Here is a 17,027-nt window from a genome sequence, read left to right on the forward strand (position 1 = left end):
TGCTTAAAATCCTATTGGTTCTTATCTAAACCTTATAGTATAATAAATATTATCCTCAATATCAGCCATATTAATCAAACCTTAGGTTAACATTAATATTCTTAAACTATAGGTTAAACTTAGAAAATCTACAAGTACTACTATGAGTGTCCAAATAATTCCCGGTCTGAACCAAAAATCCACAGTCATAAAGATAATACTATAATACTACTATCTAACTAGCTAAGTAAAGTTCTTGGACTCTACAGAAGGCAAGGGAACGATACGCTCAAACCCTATGGCATGACCGGGACATCGAGATGCTAAATGTGGAGGAGAGAACTCCCAAAAAGGCTTGAACAGAGGAAGAGCTAATAAATTTCTCTGAGTTTGACGCGCAACATGTTCAATTTCCTCATTTGGACCCCTGGTCGTGGACGTCCAGATAGCCAACATGATGGTCAAAATGGTGTTAGTTGATAGAGGGAGCTTAGTAAATATCTTGTGCAAGTCTTCATTAGAGAGAATGAAGTTGTCAATGAAGGACCTAGAGCCATGCAACCAAACCATTTATAGTTTTTCTGGCGAAGGGCTCGCATCGACTGGGTCGATTAGGCTTTCGGTTACCGCGGGAGCAGTGCCTGCGAATAAGACATTACTCACTACTGTTATAATAGTTGATTGTCCTTCCGCGTACAATGCCATAATTGGAAGACCTATTCTGGTAGACCTGTGAGCTGTAACCTTGGTTTGGCACCTTGCCATGAAATTCCCAACTGACGCAGGGGTAGGATGCGTATTGGGAAACCAACGAGAAGCGAGGGAATGCTATAATTCAGGGGTCTGAAGATGGTTGCTTACTTGAACAAAGCAAAGGATTTGTTGGCACAATTTGAAAGGTATACTCTAAAGCAAGTTCCTTGCGACCAGAACTCAAATGCTGATGCTTTTGCCAAATTAGCAAGTGCAAGGGCTTTCATTTGGATCCCTGGATGAGGGGTGTTTTCAAAATGTGGGCTGGTCGACGGATTTTCAGCCTGAGGAGTAGGCTACTTGGCAGGTGGAGAGTTTTTTCTTTTCTTTTGGGTAGTGAATTTACTTGACCCATGTTTAATGGACTGGTTGAAAGTCTGTTAGAGGGGGTATGGGAAAAAGGAATTTCTGGGATAAGTAACGACGGCTGATCCTGGTCTTCAAGCAACTGGGCAAGCAAGTCGTCGTCGATCGGCCTCTCACCTCCCCACGGATCGTGCATGAAAATATGCGAATAGAGAAGGGGAGATGAGAATCTACGGCCAAAAGACCAAGAAGTGTAAAAGTTGGAATAACGTTGCTCGTGTATAAAAGTTAAGCTTTTATACGAACAACAACATTCTAACAAAAACACTAAATTTTATGCGACCGTTTGGAAAATGAATTAAAAAGCAGAAGTAAAAAGTTTTTCGGGAACTTTTTTTCGACTCTGAAAGGGTGGGAAAAACCCAGTTTTTTCCTAAGTCCCGTTTAATGTTTTTTCATTATTCTATCATGATAATATCTATATGCCCATTTACCCCAAAGCAGTTTCTTTCAGGAACATTCAAGAACTCAAAATATGAAACAGATATAGAATGGATATTGCATGGCATTTCAACTACTGAAAAGGTCGATAAACTTACTTGGGTAAATATTGGAGCAAGTTTCTGAGACGTTAAGTCAGTTTGGCTGGGCATGAACTTCGTGGATCGTCAAGGTCATTTGGGTTTCTGAGTTTTCTACGCCTTGTTCTTCAGTGTTCTTGAGGAGAAAGTGAAAAGTAAAAAGTGAAAGATGATTCTGAGGGGGTTATTTATATTGATTGAGGAGCAGTTACCAAGGTAATCATAAGTGGTAACTTTCCAAGGCATGGGTAAGTGTAGTAGCCGTCAGACCACTTTTGGGAAATTGCAAAGATATGATTGGTTGCCTTTTTCAAGAAGGCATGGGCGGCTCTAACAGATTTGATAGGGCATATGAAAGGACGGTCGCCTAAGTTTACTTTATGCTGGTCGCAGTAAAATAAACTTGGGGGGCAAATGTTTACCCAAAAAACAACTCCTGTTGACGTGGTAGAATTGAGCTACATGTGGTAGGCATGTGACAAGTTTAAGTGGATAAATCACTGTTAGACCATCGACCAGAAAATTATTGATTCGTTAAGCCTCACGCTTAGGTGCGACCAGTCTAGTCGCACACTTTCATTTATTGCCTTGTGGATATGCAATCTTGTGATATTTGCATTAATTGTATTTTCCTTTGTTACCTTGATACACAAATCTTAATTGTAATTAAGACCTATGTGTAACACCCTCACTTATTTTAATTAAAACTATATCTGAGGTGTTACGTTTTAAAACTATATCATAATTTCTTACCGCGGAAGTCTGGACTTTTTTTTTTTGAAAACTTATTTCACATTATTTATATTAAACATAAAGTGTGTCTCAAACATATTATACATAAGTATTAAATAACCCAGTTTGTTTTTAAAACATAACTTCACACTTTATTACAAATATCACATTGATAAACTGAAATAACCCACAAAAGGTCGATGTGTTCATATGTACAAATCAGGGTCGGGACCATGCTTCAGTTCTCCTTATGTCATTCACTCATTTCTTTCTCTACCTGCAACACAAGACAACTGTGAGCCTAAAGCTCAGTAAGAAAAGTAATGCATGCAATGCTAATGATTACTCAATGTCGAAGGACATACACAACTTCTTTATAAATTTTGGGCCCCTTAATATTGTGCACCTTGTTTGAATTGGTCAATGCCTGCAGGGCTTGTTACACATATAATATAAAATCCCATAGGTTCTCCTCCGGCTAGCCATCACCACAGTAGGGCACATTAAAAACCTTATTCCATCGTTGCCCTGTTGGGCTCAAGAGTTAAGGCGGCCACACACTGTGGTGTCAATACATATAACAATAACTCATATGGAGGAGAAATAAAAATGGAAACATGGCAAACAATATAATTGGTTCACTAAAACCTAGCCCAAATTATTGGGCTGCCACTATAAGCCTACTATAGGCCTCTGTTTACACTTATTAAAACTTTCATTTGCCTTTTCAAAACAGTGGCACTAAACTTAAACTTCTTATTACAACTTGCTTTTATGTTGCATAAAACTTGCTAAGGCATCATATAATTAATCATCATAATATCATGCATGGTCTTATATCATACAATAATTCACCATATCACTATTATGCCATGCTTACAAATTTATGATGAAGTGTCAATGTATGTTAATACCACTTACTCACAAAATATTCATACAATGCATACTTTCACATAACATATAATTCTTGTGTTGCAGTTGAGTACTTTACTTACCTTCTGTCAAAAATATATTTCACCGTGTAACAAGTGGTGTCTTAGGTGTTGATGTGCTTATCCTGACAATGGCATGGATTTCTCATCATAATGATGGCAGTAATACATTGAACTATCATTTAAAAATACCTATAAAACATCATATCAACTTTCATATCCAAATGATGCCTAAAATGCCTTAAACCACCTAGATCGAGCGTTAGATTTATCTTAGACACTTAGAGAAATTTTGACAGACTTTCCCCTTAATTTTAGCTATCCCCAAATATCAAAATCAATCAGTAATCAACATCAAATAACCTGCCATAACCATATATCCCAATTACCAACATAATTCATCACAAAGTTATCATATACCGATTTTGATAAAATTCTAATTTCCAAGATCATCACCCAAATTAAATGAGTCTCCACGTCTATTAAAACATTTATAAACATATATACCCTCTTATAAACTCAATAAAATAACCAAAAATCAGCTTGTACTCCAAGAACCCCAAAAACCTCATAAAACACAAAATTTCACTTACCGAGCAACTTTTCGGCGAAAACAATCTCTTCAAGCTTTTCTAAACCTCAAAACACTTGGAAACCACCAAGAAATATCTTAAAAAGGATAAAACACCATAGATAAGCTCTCAGAAAAATTAAAAAACATGGTTTAACTTCCAAGTACAAGAACTTACCATAAAAAGACCAAAACTAAGCTTAATCCACTTCTTTGGCTTTGATTTCACTTGGATCTCCTTATAATCTCTTCAAACCAGCCAAGGAATGGTTTTTTGTTTTCTTTTCTCTCTGTTTTTCAGAGTATTGGTCGTGCAAAGTGATAAGGTTGATGACAATTCTTTATTTTCAATGATTTGGCCTTATTGTATCAAAATTTGACACCTTTCACCTCATTATTTCACCTTTTGACTTATGAAAACCTTATCACTTCAATAATTTTGACTTAATAATCTGCTAGGCCTATTATCCTTAAGTGTAAAACACTCACACCAAACCTTAGGTCCATATGATTTCATACCCAATAGTTATGCTTACCCGATCGAGCGTAGCGCACTTATGCTAAGCTCGTTTTGACTTTGCATCAATACCATTGATTATGTATACCTCCCATCAAGACTTGATCTAATGGTTCTAAAACCATTTTTACTTCATCAATGAGACCTTAATCATACCTCAATTATATTTGGTAAATCCACTAATACTCAATTTTACCCTGAAATACTAGTAATCGACATTGTACTATTTTTCACCACTTAACATCTTTTGCCTTCTATATCTCACTTTCCTCACTTGATTTCATGCCTTGTCCATATTTTTCATCCTTTCTTATATCTTGAGCACATCAAACACCCATAAAATACAACTCAAATGCCACAAGGTTAATAATATTGAACATACGTATGGACATCACATACACAACTTTTATACTTATACATGGAAACACTTATAAGAATATGCATATGCTCAAATTATACATATTGTATGATATGTAATGCAATGCAATGCAATCATGTGATTATTGGCTATATTATATTGAAATAATGTGGGTGCTACACTATGAGCCCATGTAACCATCTTGAGCCTATAAATAAGAATCAAAGGGCTCAAGGAAGGGACTTTTTGACTTTTGAACTTTTTTCCTTGTACCCAGAGAGAAAAAGATAGTGTGATTATTCATCGAAGTTGTAATCCTCCCAAGGTTTGTGAAACTCGTGAACCCTAGTTCATTGATCACAGTGTTGAGATTCATTATCAATAAGAACACTAAGTGGAAGTAGGTCATTACCATCAAATTGGGGTCGAACCACTATAAATCGTTTGTGTCGTTTGCTTTCCATTTGATTTTTCTTCTTGTTTTCATATCATTTTCTATCGTTTATCTGACTCCATGTCGTTGATCAATTGGAGGGTCAACAACTTGTATTGAATTGCACTAAACATATTCCAATTTTGATATTTATAAAATGTTGAAAAATGAGAAACTTAATTTGTGTTTTTTTTTGGATTGTTCTGAGGACATTGTGTGTCAATTATATTTTTATATATACATATTGATGCAAGTTATAATTTTTGGGTTTTATTCAAATGCAGCCGTTATGTTGCCCAATTTTCTAAAATACAAGGGAATTGAATATGTTTCTTGCTATTCATGTTTACCTGCCTTTGGTTATACTGATGAGAGCTATATTGATCATGAATTGTGCATATTGCTGTTTCATGACCTAGGTGTTCACACACTTATAGGTGTAAAGACCTAGCATCTATATACAAGAAGTGTTTTGAGCCTCCCTCTTGTGGTGGTCATCAGGTTCGACTACCCGGTTTAGCATGTCAGTTTTTTTTTGGTGGGTATCAGGAACTAGGGATCTAGTGGACGATGTGATGTGCACGTGTAGTTTTTCTCTTGTGATTATTTATGGTTTCTCTATTTTTGTTTACACATGATGATGACATGTTTTATTTTAAAAGCTAACCATGCAGGGATTTTAATTATGGGTCATTTGTGATTAGTTGTTTTCCTTCTAGACTTTATAAGCTCACCCACATTTCTCCCTTCTAGGAAATGCTCAATTTAAAATTGATGGATGGGATCCGAACTTTGGATTTTTCTTAAGTTTAGTCTAACTTAGTTTTCCTTCAAAGGTTTCTTGTTTAGCTCTATTATTTTTGGGCTTATTTTTGACTAGTGACCACCCAAGTTATGGATATTATACTCTGGCATGTCCTAGGGCTCGGGGTGTGACACTCATTCCTTTATCATGAACCGTCTTTCATGGGAAAGTCCAGTACTCTCCTCACATTGTCAAAGATGCATGCATTGCATGAATCACATTTAAGATAATGTTCTAATTTCGGAGAGAAATTTCCTGTCCCTTTTTCCTGTCTCACTTGCTGTCCCACCACTTATATTTTAACACATCATTTAAAATGCCAACTAGACAACAAACAGAGTTAACTTTGAGTTAACTTTTTGATGAATCGTAATCCCTTTTTATTTTCCTTTTTTTATTATTTTAATTAAAAAAACTGTTCATATTCCATCTTCTCTCTCTAAACAAAAAAATAAAAAAGTTTCATTTTTTATCATTCTCTGCACTTTTGCGCAAGAAGAACAGTCCAAAACAAGCCTACTAAAGCAAAGTAAGGAATATAAATTTACTGCAAATTTATTTGTCATTTTTAGTATATTTAATAACATAATATGATATATGATATTTGTAGGCATCGAAGATTGATAAACTGAACTATTGCAATTTTTTATTCAAACAAATTATTGGTTGGGTGAAGGCAAGTAAGTACAAGTTTACTTTTTATTTATTTTTTATATTAAATTTAAAAAATATTATATATACAAATATTTAAAACATGAAACATTAGTAATTTTAACTTTAAAAATGAATTTATGTATTTACAAATATATATATATATATACGTTTATGTATTTATAAAAGCATAAATACTTTATTTTTTGAGTCATTCGTATATTTTTTACTGTATTATATTTATTATATTCAGTTGTGATTGTTTTATTTAATATTTTGAGTGATTATGATAGTTTTTTTCATTATTTTGTTTCGGTGGCCTGTCATTTGGCTTTTTAATTAGTATCAATTCTTTTACAAATTATAATTTCATTTTTTTTTCATTGAAGATATATAATGGATGATACTTCTTTTGTTGATAAAGATTTGCAATCACGACGAAAAAATAGATTTGAATGTAGAGATGGGATGTTGTCTCTGAATACTGATATGGAGTCAAAAGTTGAGATTGAAAGTGAAAGAAAAAAACACATAGAATTGGTTCATTCTAAAATCTCTAATGATGCAATACCAAAAGTTGGTATGGAGTTTGACACAAAAGAAGAAGCTTATCATTTCTATAATGCTTATGCTTACAAGATAGGTTTTAGCATTCGAAGAAGTAAAATGCATAAAGATTTAGAAGGGAGGATAACAAATAGAGTACTTTGTTGTTCATGTGAAGGTTATCGTGAAAAAGATAAACGAGATGTCACGGTGAAATCTCATCGTGCTGAAACAAGATTTGGTTGTTTAGCACGAATGAAAATTTATTGTCAAAATGGTAAATATCGTGTGGTTGAGTTTATTATTGAGCATGCACATATGACTTCAAGTCCTAGTAAAATTCATTTACATAGATCTCAAAGGAAATTGACTCTTGCTCAAACATCTGAAATTGATTTAGCCGACATCTCAGGGATTCCTCCCAAGGCAAGTTATGACTTGATGACTAGGCGAGTGGGTGGGCATGAGAACCTTGGATATACCATTGATGATTGTAGGAACTATTTGCAAACTAAACGAACAATTCAAATGAGATTAGGTGATACCGGAGGTATTCTTGAATATCTTCAAGGCATGCAATTAGAAGATCCTGCTTTTGTTAGTGCCATACAAGCTGATGAAGATGATATGATAACCAATATATTTTGGGCAGATGGAAAAATGATGGCTGATTATTTTCATTTTGGTGATGTTATATCTTTTGATACCACTTACAAAAAAAAATAAAGAAGGGCGACTATTTGCTATGTTTCTTGGAGTAAATCATCACAAGCAAACCATTATCTTTGGAGCTGCACTATTATACGATGAAACTACTCAAAATTTTATTTGGTTATTTGACACATTTGTTAAGGTAATGCCAGGAAAAAAGCCAAAGACTATTCTCATAGACCAAGATGCAGCAATGGAAAAAGCTTTATCTTCTCAATGGCCAGAAATAACTCATCGCCTATGTATTTGGCATATATACCAAAACGCTGCAAAACATCTTAGTGGAGTTTTTGAACATTTTCGAGAATTTACTAAGAATTTTAGTAGTTGTATCTATGACTATGAAGAAAAGGATGAATTCTTTGAAGCTTGGAATAATATGCTTGAGAAATATGATCTTATCAGTAACAAATGGTTGCAAGATATGTTTGATTTAAAGGAAAAAAGGGCATTAGTAAATGGAAGAGAGACATTTTGTGCAGATATGACAACCACTCAACGAAGTGAAAGTATGAATAATGTGATTAAGAATTATGTTAGCTATAATTATGACATTCCGAGATTTTTTCAGCATTTTCAAAGGTTAGTTGAGGATTGTCGACATGGTGAATTGAAAGTTGATTTCAAAGCAACACAACGTGCATTGTCACTATCTTTGCCAATAGAAATATTGAAGCATGCATCCATTGTTTACACTCCAGCTGTATTTAGAATGTTTGAAAAAGAATTGTGCAAAGCTTATGATTGTGCTATGAACATTCAAAATGAGGTCGGAACAGTGACAGAGTATAAAATTACCCCTCATGAAAAACATTTAAATCATACTGTTATATATGATTCTTCCAATGGAACAGTGACATACAGTTGCAAGAAAATTGATTTTGCAGGAATTTTGTGTGTGCATATTTTGAAAGTATATTCATCTAGAAATATCAAAAGAATTCCTTATCAATATATTTTGAAAAGGTGGACAAAGTATTCTAAAATAGGAAATTCTACAACTGAGCAGGGTGAGAGTATGTTTGTTGGGGATACAAAAAAGAAAAGAAAAGGGAAGATGCTATAAAGAATTGTGCAGAATGCAAACTCATATAGCAACAAAAGCTGCAGAAGATGAAGAAGAGTACAAAATGGTTCTTTCTAAGTTTAATGAGATCGTGGAATATTTGAATGGACATGTTAGAACTCATGGGAATGAGACTTCTACTGCCATACATAAGGACATTGAGAACAAGAATGCTAATGGATGTAGTAAAAAATTTAAAGGAATCAAAACTAAAGCAAAAGCACAAGAGGGATCCGGAAGAATAAAAGGAGCTCTTGAGAGGGCACTAGAAAAGAAGAAAATTGTTCAAATTTTTCCTTTGCAAGAGGTAATGCTTCCAACTTTTTTTATAGTCTTTTTCTTGTAAGTGTATTTATTTATTTATTATTATTATTTGGTGCAGGCATTTCATAAACAAAACCTGAATCATAGCGTAATGTCTTTTCAAGAGAATGTGTCATCTTCTACAACAAATGTGGCATCACTGCTGTAATGCCCCAAATTTCTTAATAAGGTTTAGGACCTTGATTAGGAGGCCGGGAGGGCCATAATTGATTTATTATAGTATTTAATTATTTTATGCATGTTCATGTGAATTATATTATTATATGATGGTAAATGCATGCATATGAGAGTATTTATTATTATAAGGGTATTTTGGTAATTTGGACGCTGTGGGCGTAATTGTGTATTTTGGGTGCATGGTTGTGATTAATTAATATAGCCACATTATAAAGTGGATTGGTTCGAGCTATTCAGCATGAGACGATCATGAGATGTAAGTGTTCGGTCTAGTCATAACAGGTTTAAGTTCGGGGCTCGGGGTGAGTCTCGGGGTCATTTTGATGACTAGAACATTACCGGGAGTAAGAGGGTAATGGGATATGATTTATTGGTATTTGAGAATATTGAGAATAGCGGGAATTGGAGAGCGTTAATTATAATTAACGAGATAAGCGGGAAATGACGGTTTTACCCTCGGAAGTCTTTAGAGGGATTTATTTGGCTTAGGGGCATTATGGTCTTTTGACCTTAAGGATTTATATTAGCCTTTGAGTGTTTAGAAGGCTGTGGAAAACAGAACAAAACAGAGACTTATTTCCTTCTCTCCCGTACAAGTTTTCCCTTCATTTTTCCTTTGGATTTTGAGAGCCCAAATTGAGGAGTTAAGCTAGGAAATCAAAGGTGGGAGCTTAGGAACTTGGTTCAGCCATTGAAGGAGGTTCAAACTCGGATTTGAGGTAAGTTCAGCCATAAGTTTCTGGTTTATACTCTGTTTTAGTTTAAGATTTCAGCTTGTGAATTCTTAGTGGTTAATTGGAATTAATGGGAGTTAGGTTGATGTTTGATTTGGGTTTTGATGAGGGTTTGATATAAATGTTGTTTAGAGGTTGAATTGAGTGTTTGGAGAAGGTTTGGAACTAGTTTGAAGGCTTGGTTCTAAGGGAATAAGCAGGGGAGGTCGAGCTGGTGCGTGTTGAATTTTTGGTTGATTTGGGTAATGAGCTGCGGCCTGGATGTAGTGTGCCGCGGCCTAAGGTGGCTTCCGAGGCAAAAATGCCTCTGTCAGGGAGATGAGCCGTGGCATGGCTGTGGTGAGCCGCGGCCCATCAGGGCATTTTTGGCCAAAATTGTGTTTTTAGCTTAGGGATGCTTACCATATGCCTCGGGGTTGATCCTACTACTTGGTTAAGTGTGGATTGATGTCTTGGAGGCTAGATATTGGTTCGGGAACTTATGTTGATCATATTTATTGATGGTATCCTATATTTGGTTATGACTAGGTGACCGCTAAAGGACTAAAAGTTGATCGTTCTCAAGGGTCGTTCCTTTAATCATTCTAGCTCGACTTTGAGGTAAGAAAAATGCACCCTGTGTATATGTGACATGCATGGCTATTATTGGTGCATGTTGGTTGACTATTGAGTATGACATGCATGACTATTATTGATGCATGTTGGTTGGTTATTGAGTATGACATGCATGGCTATTATTGATGCATGTTGGTTGATTATTGAGTATGACGTGCATGACTATTCTTGATGCATATTGGTTGATTATTGAACATGACATGCATGGCTATTACTGGTGCATATTGGATTGTTAAGTATGATGCATGTGATGCACGAGAAACATGTGATTAGGACATGCTTTGTATACTGGGTATGATATCGTTCAGAACTTGAGCCTCTGTGTTGTGCATGGTCCTAATCGTACTAGTACCTGTTTAGTAAGCATGCTGAATACCTTGTTAATGAATATTGAACATGTGATATATGTTTGGTGGCACGACTTACTTGTGTACGGCACTGACTAGTCAGGGACCGACTCTAAAGTCGATGAACATGCATTGAATGGCTCTATGACATTAATGCTGGACCGACCCTGAAGTCGATGAATATGCATTGAATGGCTCTATGGCGTTAATGCTGGACCGACCCTAAAGTCGATGAACTTATAAGCGCTTGCCTGGTCTAAGACCAGATGATCATGGCCCTGGTGATTGTTTGTCACGTGGCTAGGGGACGCTGTCCATAGTTACGACTGTAGAGTCGGGAGGAAGGTTATGTTGGTGATCATTCACCATACACCTACCCTGTTCCAACTTATGACAGGTTCTCATATCAGTTAAGCCCTGGTGGCCCTATCGTCACATGGCAAGAAGGAGCTGTACCTACTTTTGTGACTTTTGCTATAGTCACCTATCTATTTTGGACTGATAGTCCTGGATGATTATTATGGTCATTGTTGATATTATATCATGTCCTATTGTGTTTTCTTGCTGGGCTTCGGCTCACGGGTGCTTTGTGGTGCAGGTAAAGGCAAGAGGAAGCTGGACCATCCTTGAGTTGGAGAGCTTAGGTGATGACGTGTACATATGCAGCTGCTCGACCACCACGGCCGAGGTTTAATAAAGTGGAACTAGGGATGAACCCTGTTTTGCTGCTTAGAACGGCCTGTTGTAAATATTTTCTGTAATAGACTCTGAAACTATGTTTTCGGGATCCCAATGTATATATTAAACGTTCTAGTGAAACATTACATCTTAACCAAAATTTTTAATCCCTAAACCGCTAATCATACTTAGTTCACATTTTTGGCCAAATGACTCGATTAGCGAGTTTATCACTGTTTACAAGGCACACCGTAACGGTCCCAAGAGTTGGGGCGTTACAACTGCAGCTTGGAGAAGTATTTTTACTGGCATATATGACTTTTTTTTCCTTCTAATTTCTTATTCATTAAACTATTTCTAGACAATTATTCTTACAATAATATTATACAAAATTTCACTTGTAGGGTCCCGTCATATGCTCATAATCATAATACTTATGAAGATCTAAATGAGAAAATGAGTATGGTTGAATTATTACAACAAGTAATTTATTTATATATATATATATATATTATTTTATAGTTTTAATTTGGGTATAACATTATTCTATTTATTTATATTTATATATATGTATGTATAAATTTTAATTTGGTGTGACATTGTTTTGTTATTCTTATTTACAGGCTATGTCAAATCCTACCACATTCAAATGATTGACAACTTTTAATAGAATATTTTGTCATTAGTGTATAAGGCACATTTCGACTGAATATACTATTTTGATGCACTTGAATGGATGTAGCAATCGGAAAATTCAGGCTTGCGTTCAAGAGGCTAGAGATTTGGCTGGCCATTTCTTTTGTTTTTATTTGGTTATTGAACTTCTAGATGTTTGATTTTGCTATAGCTCACTGGGTGTTATTTTGTTTTCACTATTGTATTATTGATCGGAGTACTCTGCCTTTTTGGAGTTGTCAATGATACATGTGAATGGTATCATATTTAATTTACTTAGACTTTCCCTCTTTTGAGACCTAATGAATTTTGACGACTTCAAACAAAAAAAAAAATATGGATCTATTTTGATACTTATCCAGTGTGATCTTTGTTGCATATCCTTGATCTCCTTTTTATGTATAAGAGAGATCATATTATGATGACGCTATTACCAATTTCATATTAGCTGAAGAGAGAAACGAAATCAAAAGCTAACCAATATAAACACTTATATAATTAGACAAGAAGTGTGCGGTTTTTCATTTATTCATGTTCTATACAACATATCTAGTCCTTTCCTATATACCACATCAAGCATATTTGGCCTAAACTCCCATTACAATACACAAATTGCCACTAAAATATGACAAAAGAAAGACTATAAGGCCATAAAAATATATGGTGCCAGTAGATTTAAGTAGTGGAGCCACAACATCAATAATTTACATATCATTCCATGATGTTTTACTTTCAAATCTAAAACTGAAACAAAAAAGTACCTTAGAGAATGATAAGCAACACCCATATCAATAGTCTAGAAGAATCACCCACTAAATTTTACAATATTATAATATAATTAATAGAATAGTATGCATATTATATATATTATATTTATATATACCCATGTAACAAAAAAAGAGAGAAATCAAAACGATTTTCCACTTAATAAAAAATAAAAAAGGAAAATGGTTCATCAAAAAAGCTAACTCTGTTAATTGCAGTAGTCCAGATAAATTTGCAGTAAATTTATATTCCTTACTTTGTTTTAGTAGGTTTGTTTTGGACTGTTCTTCTTGACAAAAATGCAGAGAATAATAAAAACTGAAACTTTTTTTATTTTTTGTTTAGAGAGAAGATGAAATATGAACCGTTTTTTTTAAATTAAAATAATAAAAAAGGGTTACGATTCATTGAAAAGTTAACTCTGTTTGTTAAAAAGAGTCAAGAAAAAGAGACAGGAAATTTCTCTTCGCTATGTTTATTAGCCATCTCGGACTATAGGAATAATTTTTATCTTAAAAAGCCTACTTTGCCTTCTACAGAGATTGTTTATTGGGCTAGTTATTTTCTTTATTTTTTATTTTTATTTTTGCACGAGTTTAAAAGTGCTGCTAGGGTCCTCTCATTATTTCTTTGTCCGAGTTAAGCTTATCAGATGTTGTTAGGCCACCTCCTCCTTAAATTTGTTCTTTTGATTTAATGAAAATGGGAATGAGAGCCATTGTTCGTGATCATGATGCAAGACTTGTTGCTACTTAATTTGGTCATTCTATTTAATGAGATCTTCTCTTCAATGGAGGCTAATTAAATATGTTTAATATTTGCTCTTAATTGGTGATCGGGCCAATTTCTTTGGGTCAGATGATGAAGTGTTATGGAATGGATTCCATACTCTGTTCTTCTCTGCTCCATTTAAGGTCGAAACAAGGCCTAAAACTAAATTATGTTTAAAAAATCATAATGAATATCATGATCAATATTATGATCGTTAAAGTTAATAAATTTTTAATTGATGCAAGTCATGAAGGAGCAACAGCATACGAAACTGGTTATATTAAGAGACCATACTCTTTATTATCACAAAGTTAAAACTATCATCAATAGCTCTTTAACGTACGACTAGAAGTAGTATTATTATTTATTATTGCTACGTACATAGTAGAAGCTCTGCTTGTACAAGAAAGAAAGAAAGAAAAGCATAAACAGCCCCATCATCATAAGACTAAATTAAAGGCCATTTTCTTATTCTCTAAAAACTACAAAAGTACCTCAAAACGGTAATGCCATATACTAATAATGTAGTTATACATTATAGTATTAATGCACTGTTAATTGGATTAATTTAGGCAGTAGCCCTCCTCTCAGATCGGTCCTCATCACGGCGAGAAGAAGAGGATGAGGTTAAGAGGAAGGTTTCCTCTCTGTTGTACTTGAGGTTCCTGGCCTGGTCTCTGGAGATCTGGAAAGCGTTGGCCAGGACTGCCTCGGGAAGAGCCCGGATGACTGAGGTGCGCCCGGCCAAGGGGCTGATCCACGCATTGTCGTTGGTCTTGAATGACACCCACTCGAACCCTTCGCTGTTCGCCTGCTTCACCACGGCGTGGTTCTGTGGCACCGTCAGGATCTGCCCTTGCCTCACTTCTCCGTCGAAGGACTTCTGTCCCATGTGGTTCACCACCTGAACCCTAGCTCGTCCCCTCAGCACGTACATCACGCTGTGAGCATTCACGTTCCAGTGTGGGGTGTATATCGCATTCTGCATTATATAAATTTCATGCATATATGTTAAATATCATATGGATATAAATATTATATATATATACATGTTTTTGATCATTTGTTACCTTGTAGAGGACGCCTCTCTCGGCGCTGAGTTGAAGGAAGCGAAGGATGGGGAGGTTGAAGCTGTTGACGGTGGAGATGCGGCCGGCCTGAGGGGTGAAGACGTCGGCGCGTGAAGGGTCACCGATGTTCTCCCTGATCCTCATGGAACAGAAGGTCTCTTCCAAGCCATTGTCTTCGTAGCGTCCGCCGCGGCTGTATCTGCGTTGCTCTTGCTCCCTCTCCCTCTGCCTCTCTTCTTCCGACCTCTCCTCCCGTTGCTGCTCCTGGCTTGACCTCAATGGGCTCACCAAGTCCAACCTTCCCTTGACTCTGATGATGCTGTTCCTGTCGTCGTTTTGGCCCTGGAGCCTCTTAACGGTCTCTGAGTCTACGTTGAATGCCTCCTCAAGATATCTGCTGTTGAACCCTTTGAAGATGTTCCTGTAGTTCTCTGATGAGCCCTCGCGCTGTTCCCGGCGGCTCTCAAAGCGGCCTTCTCGTCCTCCTTCCCTTCTTAGTTGCTCAAACTCGTCTTCTGGGTTTCCAGCTAGGTAGAATCTCTATTATAAAAACACATATATAAAGATGTATTAGCTGTCTTATATACAATGTATATATTCCTTATATATATGCGGTGTTATTTTATGTTCTTACTCTGGGATTGTCATCAAGCTGGTTGTTGACGTTGCTGGTGTCAAGAAGAGAAACAAAGACAAGTTGTTGGTCGCCACTGTTGTAGCTCCAGTAAGCAACTCCGGCAGGGATGGCAAGAATGTCACCCTCTCTGAAGTGTCGGAGCTTCTGGTGGCGGTCGGGCTGGGAACCCTGGCTCTGTCCTTGTCCTTGTCCTCGTTGGGACTCTTCGAAAGTCTCAGCACATCCAGGGAAAGTGATACCTAGAATACCTCTTCCTGAAAAAATAAAAGAAAAACTACTTATTAACACCCCCACATAGCGCCAAGACATTGATCATAGAATAAAAGAGCGAATACATATACAGACCTTTCACAACGTAGACGAGTTGAGGAGTGTTGGTGTAAGATGGCAAGTGAAGGCCGTTTTGTTCAATGGTGTAGCGAACGACGGCGACACCGGCGCATTGGAACTGCTCGTGGTTGGGGTTCCATGATTCGATGAGTCCGGCCTCGGCCTGAACACGGCAGTCTGGCTCTCGGGCTTCAAGCCTGTCGATTTGGCACTCGTTTTGCTGGCGCAATGACTCCTGAGAGCGTGAACGAGAGCGAGAGCGAGAGGTGCTTGTGGCTAAGCTGCCTTGCAACAGAAGAAAAAAGCAAAGCGAAAGAGAGAGCAATGCAGGTCGATTAGCCATTATTGCCTTATCAGATAATACTGCTACTCGTTTTGAGGTGAATTGGAGAATAGAAGGCGTTGGTATTTAAAGGGGGAGCCATAGTGGTGATGCGAAGACACGTACGTTATGGATTTTTTGGTAAGGAATCTTTGGCCATTCTTCAGTTTGCATGGCTATTAAACCCTAATTTCCTACACCTCATTTAGAGCGTTGGGCAGGTGGCTCTTTTCAGAGAAGCATACAAAAAGGACATATATATACAAATATATATACCGATCAGTCTGACCGTATTTGTCATCTTCTTCTACCGTTTTTTTATTAAAACTTTTTGTTTTTAGGTTCAGTGAATCTACTATGCTCAATCCAAGTGTCTTCATGCATGAAAATTATGAAATCAAGAATTCAACAAGTAATAATAGAGCCATACAGTCAAATATAGGTTCAGTAATAATAAGAATTCAATTTCGGTAATTATATTCATATTAAATTATCGGTTATATATTCGCTATCTTATATATTTGTACTATTATCTATATTGAATATTGCTATATGGAGCAACACTTGTCCATATATACACATATATGGTACCGTGGAATGTTTGTCATATATGTACGTTAATTTTTGGATTTTATATTTTC

General features: G+C 36.1%; 3 protein-coding genes across 3 annotated transcripts; 2 read left to right on the top strand and 1 right to left on the bottom strand.

Annotated features, from left to right (window-relative positions):
* Positions 1–7,014: 7,014 nt before the first annotated feature.
* Positions 7,015–7,890, top strand: LOC133831491 (protein FAR1-RELATED SEQUENCE 5-like). The gene has a single exon (XM_062261841.1). The coding sequence runs from the start codon at positions 7,015–7,017 to the stop codon at positions 7,888–7,890; it is 876 nt and encodes a 291-aa protein (XP_062117825.1).
* A 19-nt stretch (positions 7,891–7,909) lies between these two features.
* Positions 7,910–8,941, top strand: LOC133831557 (protein FAR1-RELATED SEQUENCE 9-like). The gene has a single exon (XM_062261952.1). It carries the CDS (start codon positions 7,910–7,912, stop codon positions 8,939–8,941), a length of 1,032 nt encoding a protein of 343 aa, XP_062117936.1.
* A 5,426-nt stretch (positions 8,942–14,367) lies between these two features.
* On the bottom strand, positions 14,368–16,446 carry LOC133804039 (11S globulin seed storage protein Jug r 4-like). Its single transcript, XM_062242494.1, has 4 exons — positions 16,080–16,446; positions 15,732–15,988; positions 15,098–15,637; positions 14,368–15,009 (listed from the first exon to the last, which is right to left on the bottom strand). Exons 1-4 carry the CDS (start codon positions 16,405–16,407, stop codon positions 14,596–14,598), a joined length of 1,539 nt encoding a protein of 512 aa, XP_062098478.1. The 5' UTR covers positions 16,408–16,446; the 3' UTR covers positions 14,368–14,595.
* Positions 16,447–17,027: the final 581 nt, after the last annotated feature.

Source organism: Humulus lupulus, chromosome 1, assembly GCF_963169125.1.
Source record: "Humulus lupulus chromosome 1, drHumLupu1.1, whole genome shotgun sequence".
In the NCBI taxonomy this organism is placed as follows: domain Eukaryota; kingdom Viridiplantae; phylum Streptophyta; class Magnoliopsida; order Rosales; family Cannabaceae; genus Humulus; species Humulus lupulus.

Bases quoted from the DNA above. Each gene is read 5' to 3' on its own strand.
- LOC133804039 (XM_062242494.1), bottom strand. From the start codon at position 16,407: ATGGCTAATCGACCTGCATTGCTCTCTCTTTCGCTTTGCTTTTTTCTT. The intron at 15,638-15,731 runs GTAAGAACATAA...TTTTTATAATAG, and splicing joins AGCTTGATGACAATCCCAGA to AGATTCTACCTAGCTGGAAA. The intron at 15,010-15,097 runs GTAACAAATGAT...TATATAATGCAG, and splicing joins AGAGAGGCGTCCTCTACAAG to AATGCGATATACACCCCACA.
- LOC133831491 (XM_062261841.1), top strand. From the start codon at position 7,015: ATGGATGATACTTCTTTTGTTGATAAAGATTTGCAATCACGACGAAAA.
- LOC133831557 (XM_062261952.1), top strand. From the start codon at position 7,910: ATGTTTCTTGGAGTAAATCATCACAAGCAAACCATTATCTTTGGAGCT.